Raw genomic sequence first — 20,324 nt, 5'->3', positions numbered from 1 at the left:
TTATTAATATTTCATTGTATTATCATTTTGGTACTCATTTGCTTATTATAAGACCTTTAGATTGTTTCAGTTGTTTTTTTTTTTGCAGTTAGTATTTAATGCCTTCCTACATAAAGTATTTTCCTGTAGTTTAACTGTGTCCTCATAATAGATTCTCAGAAGTAGAATTGCTAGGCTTAAGGATACAGGCTTTTTTTTTTTTTTTTTTAGGCATTTTTGATATATGTTGCCAGATTATTTTCTAGAAAGATTGTGCTGATCTACATTCCATCTGCAGAATGTGCAGATCTTCCTTTCACTGCATCTTTACCGGCATTATTAAGTTTTTAGCCCTTTCTAAGTGAGATAGATTTAACATGTATTCTGTGACTTTATTTTTTTGTTTTTATTTTTGTAGAGGTGATATATGATTACTGTAAAAAAAATTCAAACAATATAGACAATACTGAAAACTATAAAAAAGAAAGTGAAAATTTAGGCCACATAGAAATGACCACTGTTCATCCTTGGTAAAGATTCCTTCCAAATATTTCTTTACGTGTATGCCTTACAGTTTTACATAAAAGATACCATACTGCTTTGTAGCTTTTCCTTCACTCAACAGTAAGTTATGGGTATCTTTTCATGTTTGATATAGATCTCCATTCCTCCCTTACCCCCTAAGAAAGGAATTCGTGTCTTTTGTAGAAAATTTAAGTTTGGGACCAAAGCCCCAGAATAATTAAGAATGTTCATTTACTGACCATTGTTTTATGTGCATATATTTCTTTTAGGATCCTGGCAGGAAAGAATTAATGGTTCAGGTCCCCTGGCCAAATACAATCTTAACGTTTCAGCAATCCTGCGAGTACTACCTATACATATTAAACCTGTTTTTTCTCTTATTGGGACATTTAAGGGAGCCTCAAAAAGTAGTATTAATTGTTTTGCCACTGTCGTCTCTTTGCAATTAGATAAAAAGAATGGAATTATGACCTTTTTATTTTGTGCCTATGAAACTTCCTTCTAAAAGAAAATATATTTACATTGGCCCTTTTCTCTAGGGCAAATCATAAATTAAGAAAGTTAATGAGCAGTGTTGGTATTTTGTTACATCTGCTGCTAGCTTCTTTTTACATTTATTTTCCTCTATGTAAGTGTTTCTGGAGTAGAGATATAAAGGAATATCCTGCCTTTGTGGGAAGGTGAAGAAGGAATGGTAGCTAACATGTATTAAGCACTTACGATGTAATATAAATATTACAAAGTATTATTAAAGACTTCTTCACTATAAAGCACATTTCTTTTATCCTTGTCTGTTTCTTCAAGTTCTACTATTTCAAGACAGATATTTCCTTACAACAAACAGATGCTAGAACAAAAGACTTCATTACAGCAGTACTGATACAAAACATTTTAAATAATGGATAATAAGTGAATATGGAGGCTGATAGTAGTTTAGTTTAATTGTACTTCTGCCTCTAACAGGGACCTATAAGCAGTGTATGGACTTGATCCAAGGAGAAATATGGAGCCAAATAGGATTTAAAACAGAAAGTGAAGAATCAGATGTCTGTTTTTAAAGGACCACTCTGGCTACACTAGAAAGGATTTCAAGAGGAACAAGACTAAAAGTAGTTAGAAATCTGGAGGATTTATCCAAATGAGACACTAGGTGACCATAACTAGAAAATGGCAGTGGGAAAATAGAGAAAGGGACAGATTTGAGAGAAGTAGAAGCAAAGTCTCTGGATGTTGAGGCAACATAGTAATGATTAACATCATGGGCCCTTGAATCTGGAATTAAATCCTGGCTCCCTTGCTTATCATTTGCATGACTCACTATGTAAAATCACCTATAACTGGGTATAATATTAGTGCCCATTTTACTTAGACTATTGAAAGAATTAAGTGAGATAATGCACTTAAAGCACTAGCATCATGCCTGGTACAAAGTAAGTATCCTAAGTATTAGCTTTTACTATTGGTATTGGTGTTATAATTTATCCAGGGTGGCTGTCTGGAATTTATGTATAAAATATCCATGTAAAATTGCTCAACTCTTTCATCAGCCCTCCTCTCAAAGCAAAACAAGAAAGATCTCCCTTATCCTTTAGTATTCGCCTTCTAAAGCTAGGGTGGAAAAATTGCTTAACAGTCTTCCTTTATACAGCCTCATTTGATTTATCTAGTTATTTCTTACCTCCATTTCAATGTCATTAAGAAACGACAATTGGACTTTTAGACTCCCTCAAAGGGGGAAGGATAAAAAAAAAAAGATAAGACTGGGTTTCAGAGTGTCAGAGTTAGTTTATTTAGAATCATCTTTTGTATCACGGATTGGGTTCTTTTGGTGCAGAGGCTTTTGGTGCAGAGGCTGTACTGGTAGCTTCCTGATAAGTCTACTTTAATTTCTCCTATAGATAAAACAATGTGTCAGGGAGTCCAAAACCCTAAATTAAAACTGTTAAGAAAGAGGAAGCTCTGAAATCAAGGAGAGTGGAAACAGCTATTGTTAACTCTCTACTTCTACAGTATCATCTTGTATTTGGGCATTTTTTTAGTACTTTGGATTTCCATTGGCAGTGTCTTATTTTCTTTTACCCCCCCTAGCATTCTTTTAACACTTAACTAGGGTGTGCAATAAGGCCTTGGTTAACTCTTCCAGCCTCATATCACTACAACACTGCTTATTTAGATATTTCTGTAAAGGAAAGCTTATCTCATGCTTATTAGAAGAAAATGCAAAATGAATAACCAACTAAGGTCCGCAACTAAGGTCCATAAATGACCTTCAAATGAGGTATTTTATTTGATATTGGTTTTTAAATTATGATACAAGAATGACTAGGAAACATTCCAGTATGATTTGAGAAAAGTATCTTGAGGGTAAGCAAATGTTCTACTCAGTGAAGTTAGCTGTATTGCTGCTGGGTTCTAAGCAGTTAGAAATGGATAAAATCTTTTTTAATTTTCTTAAATATATTTTAAAATTTCTTTGATTCATGAGGTACTGCAATTTCTGGAAATCATTGTAGGTTGAACCTTTCCTCATCTGATACATTATTAGTGTTGCTTTTCTGAATAAATTGTGTGTTGTTTTTTTTTAAAATAAATAAATAAATATTCATTTATTTATTTATTTTTGGCTGCATTGGGTCTTCATTGCTGCGTGCAGGCTCTTCTCTAGTTGCAGCGAGCAGGGGCTACTCTTCGTTGCAGTGCACGGGCTTCTCGTTGCGGTGGCTTCTCTTGTTGCTGAGCACAGGCTCTAGGCACATGGGCTTTAGTAGTTATGGCACGTGGGCTCAGTAGTTGTGGCTCTCAGGCTCTAGAGCACAGGCACAGTAGTTGTGGAGCATGGGCTTAGTTGCTCCGCGGCATGTGGGATCTTCCTGGACTAGGGCTCGAACCTGTGTCCCCTGCGTTGGCAGGCAGATTCTTAACCACTGCGCCACCAGGGAAGTCCAATTGTGTTATGTTTTAATCTTCCCAGCTGGTTCATCAACAAACGGCTTTCTTATATTTGGCCTCCACTGGATATATACATTTTTAGCCTAAGTTTTGGTATTTAGGTTTAGTATAGAGAATTACAATTCTAGACTAGCCATATCATTTTAAAGATAAGAAAATTAAGTCCAGGGGACTTCCCTGGTGGTTCAGTGGTTAAGACTCTGTGCTCCCAGTGCAGGGGGCCCGGGTTCGATCCCTGCTTGGGGAACTAAGATCCCACATACCTCAACTAAGCCTGCACGCCGCAGCTAGAGAAGCCCGCGTGCCGCAACAAAGACCCTGCGCAGCCAAAATAAATTAATTAATTTAAAAAAAAAGAAAAGAAAATTAAGTCCAGGAAGGTAATGACTGACTTGTTGTCTAGTGGTGACAGTGACAGTCGAGCAGGTCTTCTCTCTGTTATCATTGTGCTCTTTATACTTCAGAGGCTACCGCTTCTCTAGGGGGATCTGTACGTATTTGAAAGGCTAAATAGATGAGATTTTAATATTTATAAGTGTGAAATTGTCATGCCAAATTTTATTATAGCAAATAATATATGTTTACCTACAATCATAAATAAAATTGTTGCCATTGTAACTTATTATGATACTGTAAACCATAATTCTATTGATTAAATTGTTCTCCTGGTTATAGTGTCTTGCTTCTCATGTGGTTTGCTTTAAAATATTAATATTGAAAGTAGATGTGTGGATGCTGGCAACATAGCAAGCGCATTTGGTTTTATTATGGGTTTCAGAATTTCAAGTTCTGGAAAATGCTCCATTGTTCTAATGTTAACATTTAATCTTCTATTTTCTCTCTTCCCCTAATTAAAATGGGAAGAAACAATAGGGAGACTATGCCACAAAATAGGTAATTTTTGGCACCATGAGGAAGTTAATTTCTTTCTCAGTTACTTTGCTGTGCTTCTTGCTGGAGAGTGTTATTAGGAAAATGAATAAGCTTTTCAAAAGGCAGGTGCTATGAAAAAAACAAATAAGCCAACCTATTTCCTTTATTTTATACCACTGTTTTTTGGAGTATAGATGGGCTGATGAACAGACCGTGCAAAATGAAAATATGTGTTTATCTCCTACATGAATAAGCCAAACTATAAAATTTAGCTGTGACTTTAAGGGAGTTTTCTTTTCAAATCAGTTCTTAGGCATTTCTGGTCCTTTATTAAATTCATAACTTTGAACTATATGACTTAATTTATCATGATTTTAGGTGTTCTCAGAAAATCAAGATACAGAAAGTACAGGTACATACATGCAAGGGATTTAGTCTGAAGGTTACTATTGTACTTTGACCAATAGTAACCTTTGTATCAGCTTTCCAAGTATACTGCTTGGAAAGTGCTACTGACCCCCTCTAGTGGCCAAAAGATTACACTCCCCACCCCCAAAATAAGGAGGAATGTTATAACAAAGGTGTGATCTCATTACTGTAATATTTAAAGGAACCCAGCCTTGTTCTATACGGGACATGTTCAATAAGTGTTTCATTGAACCAAAATGTCATTGTATGTTCATGCAAAACATGTTGAGGAATACTGCTTACAAACACACAAATTTGGGAAAGAAGGGTTTTTTTGCAAAGCAATTTGTGTGAGGGATCTTAAAGTGTATATGTTGAAAGGAGGAAATATTCCTATAGTAACTGTATTTGAATTCCACATTATTAATTTTAGTTGGAAATTGGTGTTTTCAAAAATACTGTATTGGTGATTAGAGGTTGTAAGTAAGCTCTACTTTTTTCTTGTGGAAGAATGGGATTAAGAAAAAGCCAGCATGCCTTTAAAGTATTATCCCTAAAATCATACCAATGAGATTTTGAAGGCATGTCAAGATTTTTAGGAACATTTAACAGTATATATCAGTTGTGACCATAAAGTAATTTCTTCCCATTTCCATCCTTGGAAATTTCCCTCACCCCCACCTTCGAAAAGCAGACCTCGTTAAATTCAGGATGAGTATTGTTGCCTTTAGAGTGGACATCTTGGAAAGCCAAATAGATGTCAACAACTTTGCTACTTTTCAGAATAGTTTTATAACTTACCTTTTAGAATCATTTTAGCCCCTGTGACGAAGTGTTTTTCAAATATTGATATCTTTGATGATAGATTAGATATTTGAGAGAAATCCAGTACTAAATCAGAGCCATGTCATGTGACTAAGAAAGGCAGTCAAGCTTAATTATACAGTTTATAGCTATTCCTTTAAAGTAGTGAGACAGTTTTAAAAGTTTTATTCTGTAACTCCCCAAAATTAGATAGCTCCATTTTGTGGCTGTATCATAAAATTACTCTAAATATTGTGGTAGTACCATTAGGAATCTTTTATGCAATGATAGCATCATTGGCACAATCACAGACATTTCCAGAATGACCAGTTTTTAAACAGTGAGGATTCATTTGTATGTGCATGTGTGTATTTGTTAAACCCTTAAATTATTTATTTTAAAAGTTATCCCAGTGCAGTTACTGACATAGAGTGACAAATGAATCCCCATTATTTAAATTGAATAAAATGGAATTGGTCTTCATGAGTATACTTTATTTTCTTTTTCCTTGGAATGATGTATATAATTTATAATGCAGTTCATTTAAGTGAAACTTTATTAAAGGTAGAAATACAATTACTCTAAACTCTTAGCCTCAACATTCATTTACTATTCATTACTTAAAATGTACAGCAATAGTATTGCTATAGTAGAGTTTTTTGTTCTATCATGTCTTTGTTGTAAGGAGATATTACTGTTTTGAAATAGTGGAACCTGAAAAAACAGGCAAGGATGTAAGAAGTATGTTTCATAGTGAGAAAACATTTAGTAAAGCTTTGTAGTGTTTATATTTTGTTTCAAGATTTTAAAGTTTTGACTTACTCTGTTTAGGACTCATTGATATAAAGCAAGTAAATGGAGAGGGTAGATTCATTTGGATTTGGATTTGAAATTGTTTGGTTTTAAATATTTTTCAAATAAATATCCAAAATTTGTTTTTAAATAAAATTTTGATAGTAAATTATGGGGTAGTTTTGTATTTAAATGGACGGTTCAGATTAATTTCTGTTGAGAAGTGAATGACACATAGGTGTCTAAGTGATTTCTGAAGTGCGTACCTTATATTTTTGGTCCATCACAGATAGAATTTTCTTATTTTTAATTCCAGTCTTCTATATTTAAATCTAACGAAAAACTTTACCAAACCAATACAACAATTAAAACGTAGAAACACTATACTTAGAAAGTTAGCATTATTGTCAAACGAGAAAGAGAAACTAGAGCCATTTTAGTTAAGGAACCTAGCTCAGTACCTTTGTTCCAGGACATTATTTGATAAGAAGTCTTATTTTTTTTATGAATTACATGATTTCTGTAATGAGAATTTTCTTTTTGTGGGATTCTGTGATACTGAAACAAGCTTACCTTTTTTTCTTTAGCTAATTTATTGAGGTACAATTTATTGTACCTTTGATTCCATCTAGTCATGAGTTTATATGTAATTTGTTAGTAAATTCAGAGTTAAGAACATATTGCAGTACCTTTTATAGGTAGAGTGTTTTATGAACAGGCGTTATTAAAGTATGACAATTTTACTTTGAATCTTTAGCGACTGGTATGTGCTGGAAGCTTGAATTTTAAGAAGCTGCACTAGGTGTGATGCCAAAGATGATTAGATATTATTTTACCTCTTAAGTTTAGTGTCTAGGATTAAAATTATGCACAGTACTTGTAAAAGAATAACAGTAGGAAGAAATTAGAGATCCCAAAATACTTGAGCAGGTTTTAGGTACTTGGAAGTTGTTTTTTTCAAATGTTTAATTCTTTTGTCCATGCTTTTAGTACTGCATTTCCTAAGGAGGATGGGATGCAAAATTGATACTTTAAAAGAGTGCCAACTCCATCAAAATTAGATCACAGTTCTGAGTCTAACTAAACCCCAAAAAGAGTTCAGTTATCTTCTGTGATGTGATTACAGAATAGACTGGCACAATTGGGGATTTTCTTTGTGCCATGAACTGTCAAGGTGGCTACAAAAATGGAAGAAATACAGTCTTCTTACAGAAGGTACAAGTCCACTAGTAGTTACAAAATGTAAACTATTAAAATTGAGTGGCAAATGCCATAATCATGATATGTTAAGAATGGTTGAGAATACAGAGACAGACTATCTGGAATAATGGGAAAGGCTTCATTGAGACTGATATTTGAGCTGTGTCAGGATAAATAATTCATCTATAAAGAAATTTTCCTTTTTTTTCTTTTTTTTTTGGTCCTTGTTCTACCAAAATTTTTTATTGTGGTAAAATACGCATGACGATCTGTCATTTCAGCTGTTTTTAATTGTACAATTCTGTGACATTAAGTATATTCACATTGTTGTTCAACCATCACCACCATCACCATCCGTCTCCAGAACTTTTTCATCTTCTCCAACTCCAGCTCTGTACCTAGTAAATTCTAACTCCTCATTCTCCCCTCTTCCTAGCCCCCTGATAACCACTGTTCCACTTTCTGTCTCTATGAATTTACCTACTCTAGGTAGTTTTCCTATTATTAAACTCTTTTAGCCAACTAGCCCAGCATGTAGTTGGTATTCAGTAAATTTCTAAATTAAGTGGCAATTAGGAATTGAAAGCATTGCTTATGCCAGTGGATTGCCTATATTTCTTGAGTGAACTCAAACTGCTAATTATTGTTACAGTAACCTTACTTAACAAAAATTTTTTTTGCAATAACCTTATTAATTTATAGGGAAACTTTTGTTTTCTCTTAAGTATTTTTCCAGTTTTATTGAGATATAATTGATATATCACATTGTATTAGTTTAAGGTTTACAACATAATGATTGGATATATGTACATATTGTTAAAGGATTACCACGGTAAGTTTAGTTAACATCCATCACCTCACAGAGTTAAAAAGTTTTTTTCTTGTGATGATTAAGTATTTTTTATTTAATTTTTTTCATGTAGTTTACTTTCCTTTTTAGACTGAGTCTGGATATGGATCTGAATCCAGCTTGCGTCGACATGGCTCAATGGTGTCACTGGTGTCTGGAGCAAGTGGCTATTCTGCAACATCCACCTCTTCATTCAAGGTTTGTGGTTATGAATGCTTTAGTACTGAATGTTGTGAACAGAACTTATTTGATAGAATAAGTTTTTTGAAAGAATTTTCCTACAATGTAATTTATTTGAAGTTGTTACAGAATAGTTTTTTAAGAGGTAAAATCATGACTCATAAAAATAAAATGAACACACGTCAGAGATTTTGTTTCATTCCTTAATGAAATAAGATGTTAAAGAAAAAATACAGTTCAAAGAAGAATGTGAAGAATGCTGAAATGATTTTGCTAATGTATGCAAAACTAATCAATAGTCACACATTAGTAACCAGTGTACCTCCACTGGACAAAGTTCATTTGCTTTTCTATGGACAAGAATCATTTACATTACTCTCAGTTTTCTATGACTTAAAGAGTTGTAAAATAGCTCAAATGCAATGAAATCAAAGACTTATATATGATCAGACACCCTCTCCGTGGATGATACTTACTATTCCTTTCAAAGGACACCCAGTAATATTTTTGCCCATTTAAAATCTTTCACAATTTATCATCACAGTGTTTAATTTGAAAATATTAAATGTTGTAGTAGCAAGTTGTCAGGCTTATTGCTCTCATTTCCTTCAGGCTTATCACTATCAAGCCATTAATTACTCAGTTTCAAGTCCATCCCTGGAAATAATACATTGAACTTGACAACTCTCCCTACTCCATGCCCTCAGTAGTAAGATACAGACCTTAAAAGGTGATGAAATACGATGGGACTAAATATAAATAAATTCTAGTTTTGTTAACTTGGATTACATCCCCCCGTATTGTGTTTTGCAGAAGGGCCACAGTTTACGTGAGAAATTGGCTGAAATGGAAACCTTTAGAGATATCCTATGCAGACAAGTCGATACTCTACAGAAGTACTTTGATGCCTGTGCTGATGCTGTCTCCAAGGATGAACTTCAAAGGGATAAAGGTTAATTAGGCTATTACCACTATTTTTACTTGGAGAATGAATGGATTTAAAACCTCTTGATCTTAAGGGTAATGTCTTTAAGTGATGAAGGTAGTTATAGTCACTTTCGCTGTACACCTCTAATGTAACAGATTTCAGTGTCCACATAACTTGTATACTTTAATAACATCCTAATTAATCTGATCACCCATACCAGATATCACTGAAGATTTTAAAATGGTTTTTGAACTCTTTATTCCATTAAAAAATATAATATCATCTTGATAATATGGGGCATTTCACATGATTATGTCTAATACATGTACCCTATGACGGGTCTTAGAGACAAACATATGTTTATGTTAAATCCTCCAGATCTGGAGTCAGTTGATCTTTTTGTCTCTCGCTCTTCCTCTCCCTCTTTACCTCTCTTTCTCTCCTTCCCTCTGTCACCCTCCCTTCCTCTGGCGTTTTTCTCATAGAAGAAGTCAATAATGGAATTACATATGCATGTAAAAGTAATTTTAGTGAGTTTTTTTTTTTTTAAGAGAGATGATCTTTAGTTAACTTATAATGTGAATTTTGAAGTTACTTTTCATTTGTTACTGCTAAATATTACTGGTGTTGTCAATATCTGTTCTTCAGTTTTTCTCTTAATTTGTTATAATGGGCAAAAATGAACTACTCATAACAGTATTACTAAATCATGCTAAGTTCCTACCCAGTATAACTAGGTTGCCTAACATGGTTTCTTTTCTTGGTCTTATTAAATGTCTTTGATCTGAGTTCATGTTCTTTTTGTTGACTTGCTGGCAAGATGGTGGAGTAGAAGGATGTGAGCTCACCCCTTCTTACATATTCTTTTTGTCTTCTCTGTTCTTTGTTCCCTTTTTCTGCCTTCTTTTTTTTTAAATTAATTAATTAATTTATTTATTTTTGGCTGTGTTGGGTCTTTCGTTTCTGTGCGAGGGCTTTCTCTAATTGCGGCGAGTGGGGGCCACTCTTCATCGCGGTGCGTGGGCCTCTCACTATCGCGGCCTCTCTTGTTGCACCACGCAGGCTCAGTAGTTGTGGCTCACGGGCCCAGTTGCTCCACGGCATGTGGAATCTTCCCAGACCGGGGCCCGAACCCGTGTCCCCTGCATTGGCAGGCAGATTCTCAACCACTGCGCCACCAGGGAAGCCCTCTCTGCCTTCTTTTGGATTGAGTATTTTTTATAATTCCATTTTCTGTTTCCTTTGTTGGCTTTTTAGTTATACTCTTTGTTGTTATAATGGCTACTTTAGGGTTTATAGTATGCACATTTAAGTTATTACAGTCTCCCTTCAAGTAATATACCCACCTCCTGTATTGTATAAGAACCTTAGAATAATGTATTTCCATTTCTCCCTACTACTGTGGCAAGGCAGTTTCGCATTCTCTAGCCAATTCCCTGTGAATTGTTCCAGGTTTGTGTTGCAGGAACAGGTGCTTTTCCCTGCCCCACATAGTCTTTGGGTACTCTTCCCTGGAATCCTCTCAAATGGTTCTTTCTATGACCTCTATAGTTCCTCAACTTGTATGTGCTATCAGTACTCTGCTGAATACTCAGGGGGACCTTCTGCCCATCTCCAGAGTTCTCTCCCTGTACAGTTCTCTCCTCCCAAGTCCTCTGCCTTGTGAACTCTAGTGTCCTTTGTCTCTCTGGATTCTCAGCTCCATTTCTTCACCTCAGAGAGTCTACCAGGCTCCTCCTGGGTTTCTCGTTACTCTACAGCTTGGAAACTCTCCCATGGCAGTAAGCTGGAGCATTCACAGGGCTCACATCATTTGTTCCCCAGCCCTTAGGGATCATTGTCCTTTGTTGCCTAATATCCAGTACCTTGAAAACCATTGTTTCATATATTTTGTCTGATCTTTTAGTTTCATGCTAGAGGATAAATTTTCTCCCTGTTATTCCATCTTTGCCTGAAGCAGAAGCCCATATTCCTCTTAAAGCACTTAATTTTACCTGAAGTATCCTTGAAGTTCTTTATATTTGATACACTCTGAAGTTTTTGGTTCTTTAACATTTAATGTTTATTTCTCTAAAAATAAAGAGAGTTGAACTTCTATTTCTCATTAATTAAAAAAGTATGTATACTTTTTTTTTTGTCAAATTAGACATTACACATCAGCTTTCATTTACTTGCAAACAGCCCTTTAAACTAAAACAGGATGTATACAGATTTAGATTCCTTGTTTATTTTTAAATGATTCACGTCAATAATATATAGCATTTTAAAGACAAAAGTGATAGTGGAAGGAGTGGAAGTTGGGATGTAATAATAACCATGTTGTGTAGAAGATTAGAAAAATATTTTTAAACATGTTTGATTATATAGCAACAGTCATAGACTAATGTATTAGTTGTTAGGGATGCCATCGCCAAAGTACTCTATAGACTGTGTGGCTTAAATAACGGAAGTGTATTTCCTCACAGTTCTGGAGGCTAAAAATGTGAGATCAATGTTTTGGCAAGTTTGGTTTCTTCTGAGGGCCATGAGGGAAGGATCTGTTCTAAGCCTCTCTCCTTGGTTTGTAGATGATCATCTTCTCCCTGTGTCTTCACATCATCTTCCTTCTGTAAGTGTCTGTGTCCAAATTTCCTCCTCTTATAAGGACACTGGTCATATTGAAGTAGGGCCCATCCTCATGACCTCATTTTAATTTGATTACCTCTGTAAAGACGCTGTCTCCAAGTACAGTCACATTTTGGAGTACAGGAAGGTTAGGACTTCAACATATGAATTTGGTTGTGGCACAATTCAGCATATAACAACTGATTTCCCTATAAATGTCTATTTTAAGAAATGATGTTTTTAAGAGTACATGCTGGGTAAAGGTGAAATAAGAACATGGACCATAGTTTCCTACTTCGACTATAGATTGGAATTGCTGACCTAAGGATCTCTATAGATGTACTTTCACTAAATTATCAAGACTAAATTATCTGTGACTTAAAAATTTTTAGAATCACTGTTCTTCATTAAGTGTGTCATTGAAATGATAATAGCAAGCTCTTATTTTAGGTATTCAATGTTTTCATTTAAAAAGTTTTATCGTAATTGCTAGTAAGGAGACTTAACCACACACATACTCACACACCCCACACTCCAGTAAGATTTAGTTAACCATTTAGGTCCAGATACTCTAGGATTACAGAAGTAGAAGACATTATCTCTGACCTAAACATATATTTTAAAACAAGACATATATACCATGTTAAACTTAAAGGTTCTAATCTTGCTCTTCTATTCGTTATTAGTTTGATGACTTGAAGTAGATTACTTAACATTTCTGCACATCTCTTTCCTCTGTAACATGGATGTTGTATCCAGCACATATGATTGTGAGATTTAAATGAGAATATGTATATTAGCCCTGTGCTTAATAGCAAAAAATCAATAATAGTTGCTATTATTAATGTGGTTGATTTGGATTATTGCAGGGATAATGAAAGCAGGAATGTACAAGATCCAGAGATGGAATTTAGCATAATAGATTTGAGGGCTGGTAAGGGAGACCAGTCTGATTGGGATGGGAGATTTGTATTAGGACAGTGGTTTTAATTCTTGTCAGACATCCCTTAAAGGTGCCTCAATGATGGACAAGGAGTGCTTGGTTGGGAAGGAAAGGGGGAGGGCCACTCTTTTAGCCAGAACAGCTCTTGTTTTCCATCAGTTTTATATTTTGAGTATTTACTAGAAAAAGAAGTTTGAAAATCCCTGTTTGGTAGTACTAGGCTATTGGATGGTTAGAGATATGAAAGTGAATCTTTAGGAACCCAAGGTAGATACTGAGGAGACAAGTGAAATGCAGACATTTCAGTATTTAAGAGCAGTTAATCAGATTAGTAATGAGTCAAGGTCAAGATGTTGTCTGATGATTTAAAATCAGTAATGATTTAAAATCAGAGCAGCACTGTAGTAGTTAATTTCTTAGAATTGACCATATTTGCAAATTATTGATGAAAAGACAGAGATCCACAGAATCTGGGAATTTGATTAATCTTGGAACTAAGACGTTTGCAGAGGCTTCAGTATGGATACTGAAGTCTGTAGGAATGATGGATGTGGAAAAGAAAAATGTCAGTTGGATGCTGATAGCAGTTAGCTGGTTATAAAATAGTAGGTGTTAGTAGATAATAGCAGCTTATGATTTGAAAAAGTTGTTATAGATGAGTGCAAAATTTTCAGGTGATGAAAAAATGAAATAGCCCAGTAATTAGAAAATTGTAGTACAGAATAAAGGTATTTTCCATAGTAATTACTACCATTTAGTCAGGGGAGGGAGTAAGGAATAGTAGTGGGCTTTGCATCCATTGGAGAGAGAGTTAAAAATAGATGAAATGTTCCTCATGGAGCCAAATTACTCCTGACGTAAAGAGAGATAGGCAAGGAGTAAGACATTAGTTTAAAGTGAAGATTTATTCTGTAGAAAGGGAGTTCCTCAAAAGATAATAAACTAAAGAAGCCATTCAAAAACAGAGAATAAGGTTGGGGGCTGAGGTTTAGAAATTTGCACTAAGAAGTGGAATACATAGTGCAGAGGATTAAGTATGTTAGGCAGTAGAAAAAGGGATAGTATGTAGAAGAAAGAGGTATGTGGAAGATCACAGGGGATTCTGTATTTTCTGGAATTGGGTAGGTTAAAATGGATGTCCAGGCACAGACACATTGGGATAAATTAAAATCGATATCACATCTATAAGTCATTATATTTTCCCTGCATATCCTAGAGACAAGGTAAAGTATCTTCTGCATGTACCATTACCATCCTCTTCCGTCTTTGTAGGCCTCTGGTAGAATTATGAAATCTCCGCAAGGTCAGGAGGAAGAGATAGAAAGACTTAAAGGACAGAATAAATCGTATCTCAGTACCATCCCTTGCACAAATGAGAATGGGTACAGTTTTTATAATAATGTATTTAAAGACATTCCACAGCATATTTATTGGGCATACATTGATAAGCACTGAAAATACAAAGATGAATAAGGCCATGCACTCACAGAATCCAGAGTATATTTACTCCGTTGAACATAAGAATAAACTGGTTAATTTCTATGTGCTTTCATCCTGATATCCTTAAATATATTTTACTTAGTGGTAGAAGATGATGAAGATGACTTTCCTACAACACGTTCTGATGGAGACTTCTTGCATAATACCAATGGCAATAAAGAAAAGGGTAAGTAGTAAAATTTTCCCCCTCAGTTGGGTAAAATACACTTTCTAAAGTTACATAATAACTAACTATATAACAAGAATAATTAATGGAATAGTTAAGAAAATTTTTTTAAGCTGGAAAGCGAAATTTTTCTTCTAAGAAAAAACATGTAGGTAAAATATACATTCTGACATTAAATAATCTGACAGCTCATCTGACAAAGACTTATTCTAAATTTTAGACATTGGCCTCTTATTTCAGCAGTATTTGGTAGAATCAGTTTCTAGTACTGAAAAAGTATTTCTTAGGGAGGAAACATTGTAATGGAACTTGAATGTTTCTTTAGAGTGTATTTCTCTCTGTTAATGTTCTTTTCTCTCTCCACTTGATAAACTGGTGTTGCAAAGTATATAATCAGTGTTATTAAAGGAAAATTATTGAAATCACTGATTTCACAGCACAGTTGTTTATAGACTCAGGAGCAAGGTGGTTTATTACATGTATCAGTTTACTGCATATATCAGTTAATTGTTGCTCTGTTTATAAGGGCTCACTCATTAGATGGAATTCTTAATTGTTCATTGGGAACCTGTGTTTTGCAACAACATGGATGAACCTGGAGGGCATTATGCTAAGAGAAATAAACCAAAGACAAATACTGCATGGTATCACTTATGTGTGGAATCTATGTATGGGGCAGGGGTGGGCAGGGAGGTTGCGACAGAAACCTGTGATTCATGGTCAGTGCTTTCTTTTAACATATGCTAAGAAAAAGCTGGCATGGATTCCTAAAACTTTTTAAGTTGCAAATAAGCCTTTGTGAAAAAAAATAAGTTAATCTAATTATGCTTATTTTTGCTGAAGTTATGAAAGAATATGAAGTAAAATCTGTGGCCGTGGCATATTTTCAAATAATTTTTTTAACAATTACATGCATGGAAATTTCACAAATCATGTGGGAATATTGTAATACTGATACTAAATCTAATGCTTCTCTTCCCCACCTTTTCCTTCTTTCCTCTTCCTGTTTCTTATTTTCCTAATGGTTCTCTTCTTCTTTATAACCTACTCTGCTCTCAGTCTTGCAAAATACTAGCTTCTTATTACAAAGTTTTCCTTATGACTTGGGGCTAAAATGTTGAACCTTGTTGAGTCATCCGGATTTATATGTCTTTATGGAATTAGAGGATTACTTTGGGAAGGTTCTTTCTGTTACATTTTAATTTTACAGTGAATAATCTGCTTTAATAGAAAAAAGATTTCGTTTGGATATGGGAAAAATTATTGAAAGAAGTTGTAAAATTCTCAGGTCCAATCTTCCATCATCTCACATACACTCAGCTGCCCCATCTGTATTCCCCAAAAGAGAATGGAAGCTTATTTTCTGTAGAAATTGAACTGCAGAGTTTTAGATTCAGGAGTACCAGATACATCAAAAGACAGATTATATTGGCCTATCAGTAAAGTAATTAAGTAGAAGTGTACATGCTGACTATTCAAATCCAACAGCCTCACCATTCTGCTTCTCTCTAAGAACTCTGGTAGCCGGGGACTAAATGAAAGTCTATACACGGAAAGATGTAATCTCCAGCTTCTTTCTCTTACCCTGTTTCCATAGTATATTTTCTGATACAAAACTGGACATAAATTTTCTGATACCAAATTAAAAGTTAACTCTGGAGGCACTGAAAGGCCATAGAGAAAAGACTGAGAGCTGTTGCAGGGTCCATCATGAAAAAGCTGTCTCACTACCAGATCACCCTTTGATGAAGTCCAGTAGTTAAAGCCCTGCTAGTGTATGTAGAGCTTCCAGTACCTAACTCTTAAATGTGATCTGGCTAGATCTCCAGACATTTGAGGGAAGCCTCCAACATCTCTTTTTCAAAGAGACTGAAACCAAGCAATAGAAGACTGGGTTATTAAAGTCATTTAGAGAAATATCCTGTAAGATATCTGAATAATTTTTAAAATCACGAGTGATGTTTTAAGTATACTTGGGGAATTCAATGTTTAAAATAATTCCTTTCTTCAGAATCATGGACAGAGAATAGACTGGTGGTTGCCAAGGGCGAGGTGGGGTGGGAGAGGGATGGATTGGGAGTTTGGGATTAGCAGATGCAAACTGGTATATATAGAATGGATAAACAGCAAGGTCCTACTGTATAGCACAGGGAACCATATTCAATATCCTGTGATAAACCATAATGGAAAAGAATATGAAAAAGAATGTGTATATATGTATAACTGAATCACTTTGCTGTACAGTAGTAATTAACACAACATTGTAAATCAACTATATTTCAATTAAAGAAAAGAATTCCTTTCTTAATGTTGATGGAAATTAACTCTTGAAAATCATCATAGGTGGAAAGTATCTTTTTATGGTTAACCTCTAGAAATAAGTTAGTCAGAAGCATTGAATATAAGCCGGTAAAGTGAACAGAGCATATAGTCTTTAAATCTGGAACTACTTGATTGTGTCTGGGATTAGGGTATTTCAGTCATCTCTCAAAAACAGGGTCTTAGTCCTAGATTGATCAGCTATTGGAAGAGGGAAAAATAATACTCTGTTCTTGAGAGTGATCATTGTAATGTTCTCACCATTAGGGCCATTATTAAAGATTAGGTCTAGATCAAATATTGTGATGTAACTATACTAAAGTTTTTTAAAATTTAGAACTAGTTTACCAACCTACTAGTAAATATGCCAAGAATAGGAATGGGGGGTATGGGGCGAAGACTAAAACAGGAGTAAAACGTCCAGATATTCTAAGATGAGAAGAAAGGCAATTAAAGTAATTTGAAGATTAGAGCAGAGGAGAAATTTTTGAATTAGAAAACACCTTCCTTAGTTAAAGACTTTTAAGAGTTCTAGATCACAGTGAAAGGAATGTTTCCTCAATCTTTTGTGAACAAACTTCTTATCTACCTCTAATATAAGTTTTCTTCTGTTAAACTCTATACCATCTTTTTAAAATTATATTTCTAGAGACAAAAGGAGAGATTTTATGACAATAAAATACGTATTTGCATGTAACAACAGAGCCCCAAAATACATGAAGCAAAAACTGACCAAAGAGACAAGTCAATAGTAATAGTTTGAGACTTCAATAACCAACTTTCAATAATGAATAGAACAAGTAGGATAAAGATCAACAAGACAATAAAATATTTGAATAGTCTAAATAAACAGACCTAGTCGACATTCACAGAACACTCCACCTAACAATAGAAAAATATATATTCTTCTCAATTGTTCATGGAATATTCTTTAGTATAGACCTTATGCTTGGCCACAAAACAGGCTTTAATTAGTTTAAAAGGATTGAAATCAAACAAAGTATGTCCTCCAACCACAGTGGAATGAAATTGGAAATTAATAACAGAAATTTGGGAAATTCAGAAATATGTAAAAATTAACACACTCATAAATAACCCGTGGATCAAAGACAGAAATCACAAAGGGCATTAGAAAATACTGTGAGGTGAATGAAAGCAGAAACACAAGATGCCACAACTTATGGTCTGCCACAGTACTTAGAGGGAAATTTGTAGGTGAAACACATTTATTATAAAGAAGAAAGAGAATTGAAAAACAGTACAGAGAATCAGTGAAACTTTAAGTTGATTCTTTGAAAAACAAAGTTGACAAACTGTTAACTAAACTGATAAAAAAGGGGAGAAGACTCAACTTATTAAAATCAGGAATGAAAGGGAGGACATTACTACTGACCTTACAGGAATAAAAAAGATTATAGGGGGATGCTATGAACAGCTGTATGCCAACAAATTAGATAACTTAGATGAAATGGACAAAAGTCCTAGAAAGACACCAACTATTGAAACTATGTTGAGAAGACCTACAAAATCCAAATAGACCAATAATAAGTAAAGCGATACAATTAGTAAAAAAACTTCCCACAAAGAAAAGCCCAGGCTCCAGTGACTTCACTGGTAAATTTTACCAAACATTTAAAGAAAAATTAATACCAGTTCTTCACAAATTCTTCCAAAAAGTAGAATAGGGGGAACACTTCCTAACTAATCATTCTCTGAGGCCAGTTTTGCCTTGATACCAGTATCTCTTAGTGAAACCCACAATTAATATCACTTTTAATGGTGGAAGACTGAATGCTTTCCCCCTAAGATCAGGAACAAGATAACCTTGTTCCTAACTAATGTTCAACCTTGCCACTTCCGTTCAACAATGTATTAGAGATTCTACCTGGACAGCTGAGCAGGAAAAATAAATAAAAAGCATCCAGATTCAAAAGGGAGAATTAAAACTTTCTCTGTTTGAAGATGCCATTATCTTACATAGAGAAAATCATAAGGAATCCACTAGAAAACTATTAGGACTAGTAAATTAAGACTGCAGGATATAAGATCAGTATACGAAAAATCAATTGTATTGGATTGGCCAAAAGGTTCATTCAGTTTTTTCTGTAAGATGGCTCTAGTAGCACTTAGTTGTCTTTAACGTCATTCAAAACAATTTTGTTAGATTGTATGTGACAGCTGGCATATCAGCGTGCATTTAAAAAAATCTATCAAAATTGGTGAAATTTTGTGTAGTCATTTTAATATTAAAGATGGAAGAAAAACAACATTTTCAGCATTTTATGCTGTATTTCAAGAAAGGTAAAAATGCAACTGAAACGCAAAAAATGATTTGTGCAGTGTATGGAGAAGGTGCTGTGACTGATCAAACGTCAGAAGTGGTTTGTGAAGTTTCGTGCTAGAGATGTCTTTCTGGACAATGCTCCATGGTAGGGTAGACCAGTTGAAGTTGATAGCGATCAAACTGAGACATTAATTGAGAACAGTCAACGTTATACCACATGGGAAATAGCCGACATACTCAAAATATCCAAATCAAGTGTTGAAAATCGTTTGCACCAGCTTGGTTATGTGAATCGCTTTGATGTTTGGGTTCCATGTAAGTTAAGAAAAAAAAAGACTTCTTGACCGTATTTCCACATGTGATTCTCTACTTAAACGTAATGAAAATAGTCCGTTTTTAAAACAAATTGTGATGGTGATGAAAAGTGGATACTGTACAATAATGTGGAACAGAAGAGATCGTGGGACAAGTGAAATGAACCACCACCAACCACACCAAAGACCGGTCTTCATCCAAAGAATGTGATGTTGTGTATATGGTGGGATTGGAAGGGAGTCTTCTATTATGAGCTCCTTTTGGACAACGAAAAGATTAATTCCAACAAGTACTGCTCCCAATTAGACCAACTGAAAGCAGCACTCGATGAAAAGCATCCGGAATTAGTCAACAGAAAACGCATACTCTTCCATCAGGATAACCCAAGACCGCACATTTGTTTGATGACCAGGCAACAACTGTTACGGCTTGGGTGAGAAGTTCTGATTCATCCGCCATATTCACCAGACATTGCACCTTCGGATTTCCATTTATTTTGGTCTTTACAAAATTCTCTTAATGGAAAAAATTTCAATTCCCTGGAAGCTATAAAAGGCACCTGGAACAGTTCTTTGCTTGAAAAGATGAAAAGTTTTGGGAAGATGGACTTATGAAGTTGCCTGAAAAATGGCAGAAGGTAGTGGAACAAAAGGGTGCATATGTTGTTCAGTAAAGTTCGTGGTGAAAATGAAAAATGTGTCTTTT

The 20,324-nt window shown here is 34.8% G+C and overlaps 1 protein-coding gene across 3 annotated transcripts in view; it reads left to right on the top strand.

Moving 5' to 3' along the window:
• Positions 1–20,324, top strand: part of CERT1 (ceramide transporter 1) — a 127,820-nt gene that overhangs the window by 46,931 nt on the left and 60,565 nt on the right. For all 3 annotated transcript variants that reach the window (XM_068535529.1, XM_068535528.1, XM_068535527.1), the window contains 3 exons: positions 8,471–8,578; positions 9,374–9,512; positions 14,618–14,701. In XM_068535529.1, the coding sequence (XP_068391630.1) occupies positions 8,471–8,578; positions 9,374–9,512; positions 14,618–14,701 (331 nt within the window). The remainder of the gene's footprint in view (positions 1–8,470; positions 8,579–9,373; positions 9,513–14,617; positions 14,702–20,324) is intronic.

This window comes from Eschrichtius robustus, chromosome 2 (genome assembly GCF_028021215.1).
Source record: "Eschrichtius robustus isolate mEscRob2 chromosome 2, mEscRob2.pri, whole genome shotgun sequence".
NCBI classification, from domain to species: domain Eukaryota; kingdom Metazoa; phylum Chordata; class Mammalia; order Artiodactyla; family Eschrichtiidae; genus Eschrichtius; species Eschrichtius robustus.
The sequence above is the reverse complement of the archived record's forward strand: the minus strand, read 5'-3'. Positions and strand labels throughout refer to the sequence as shown.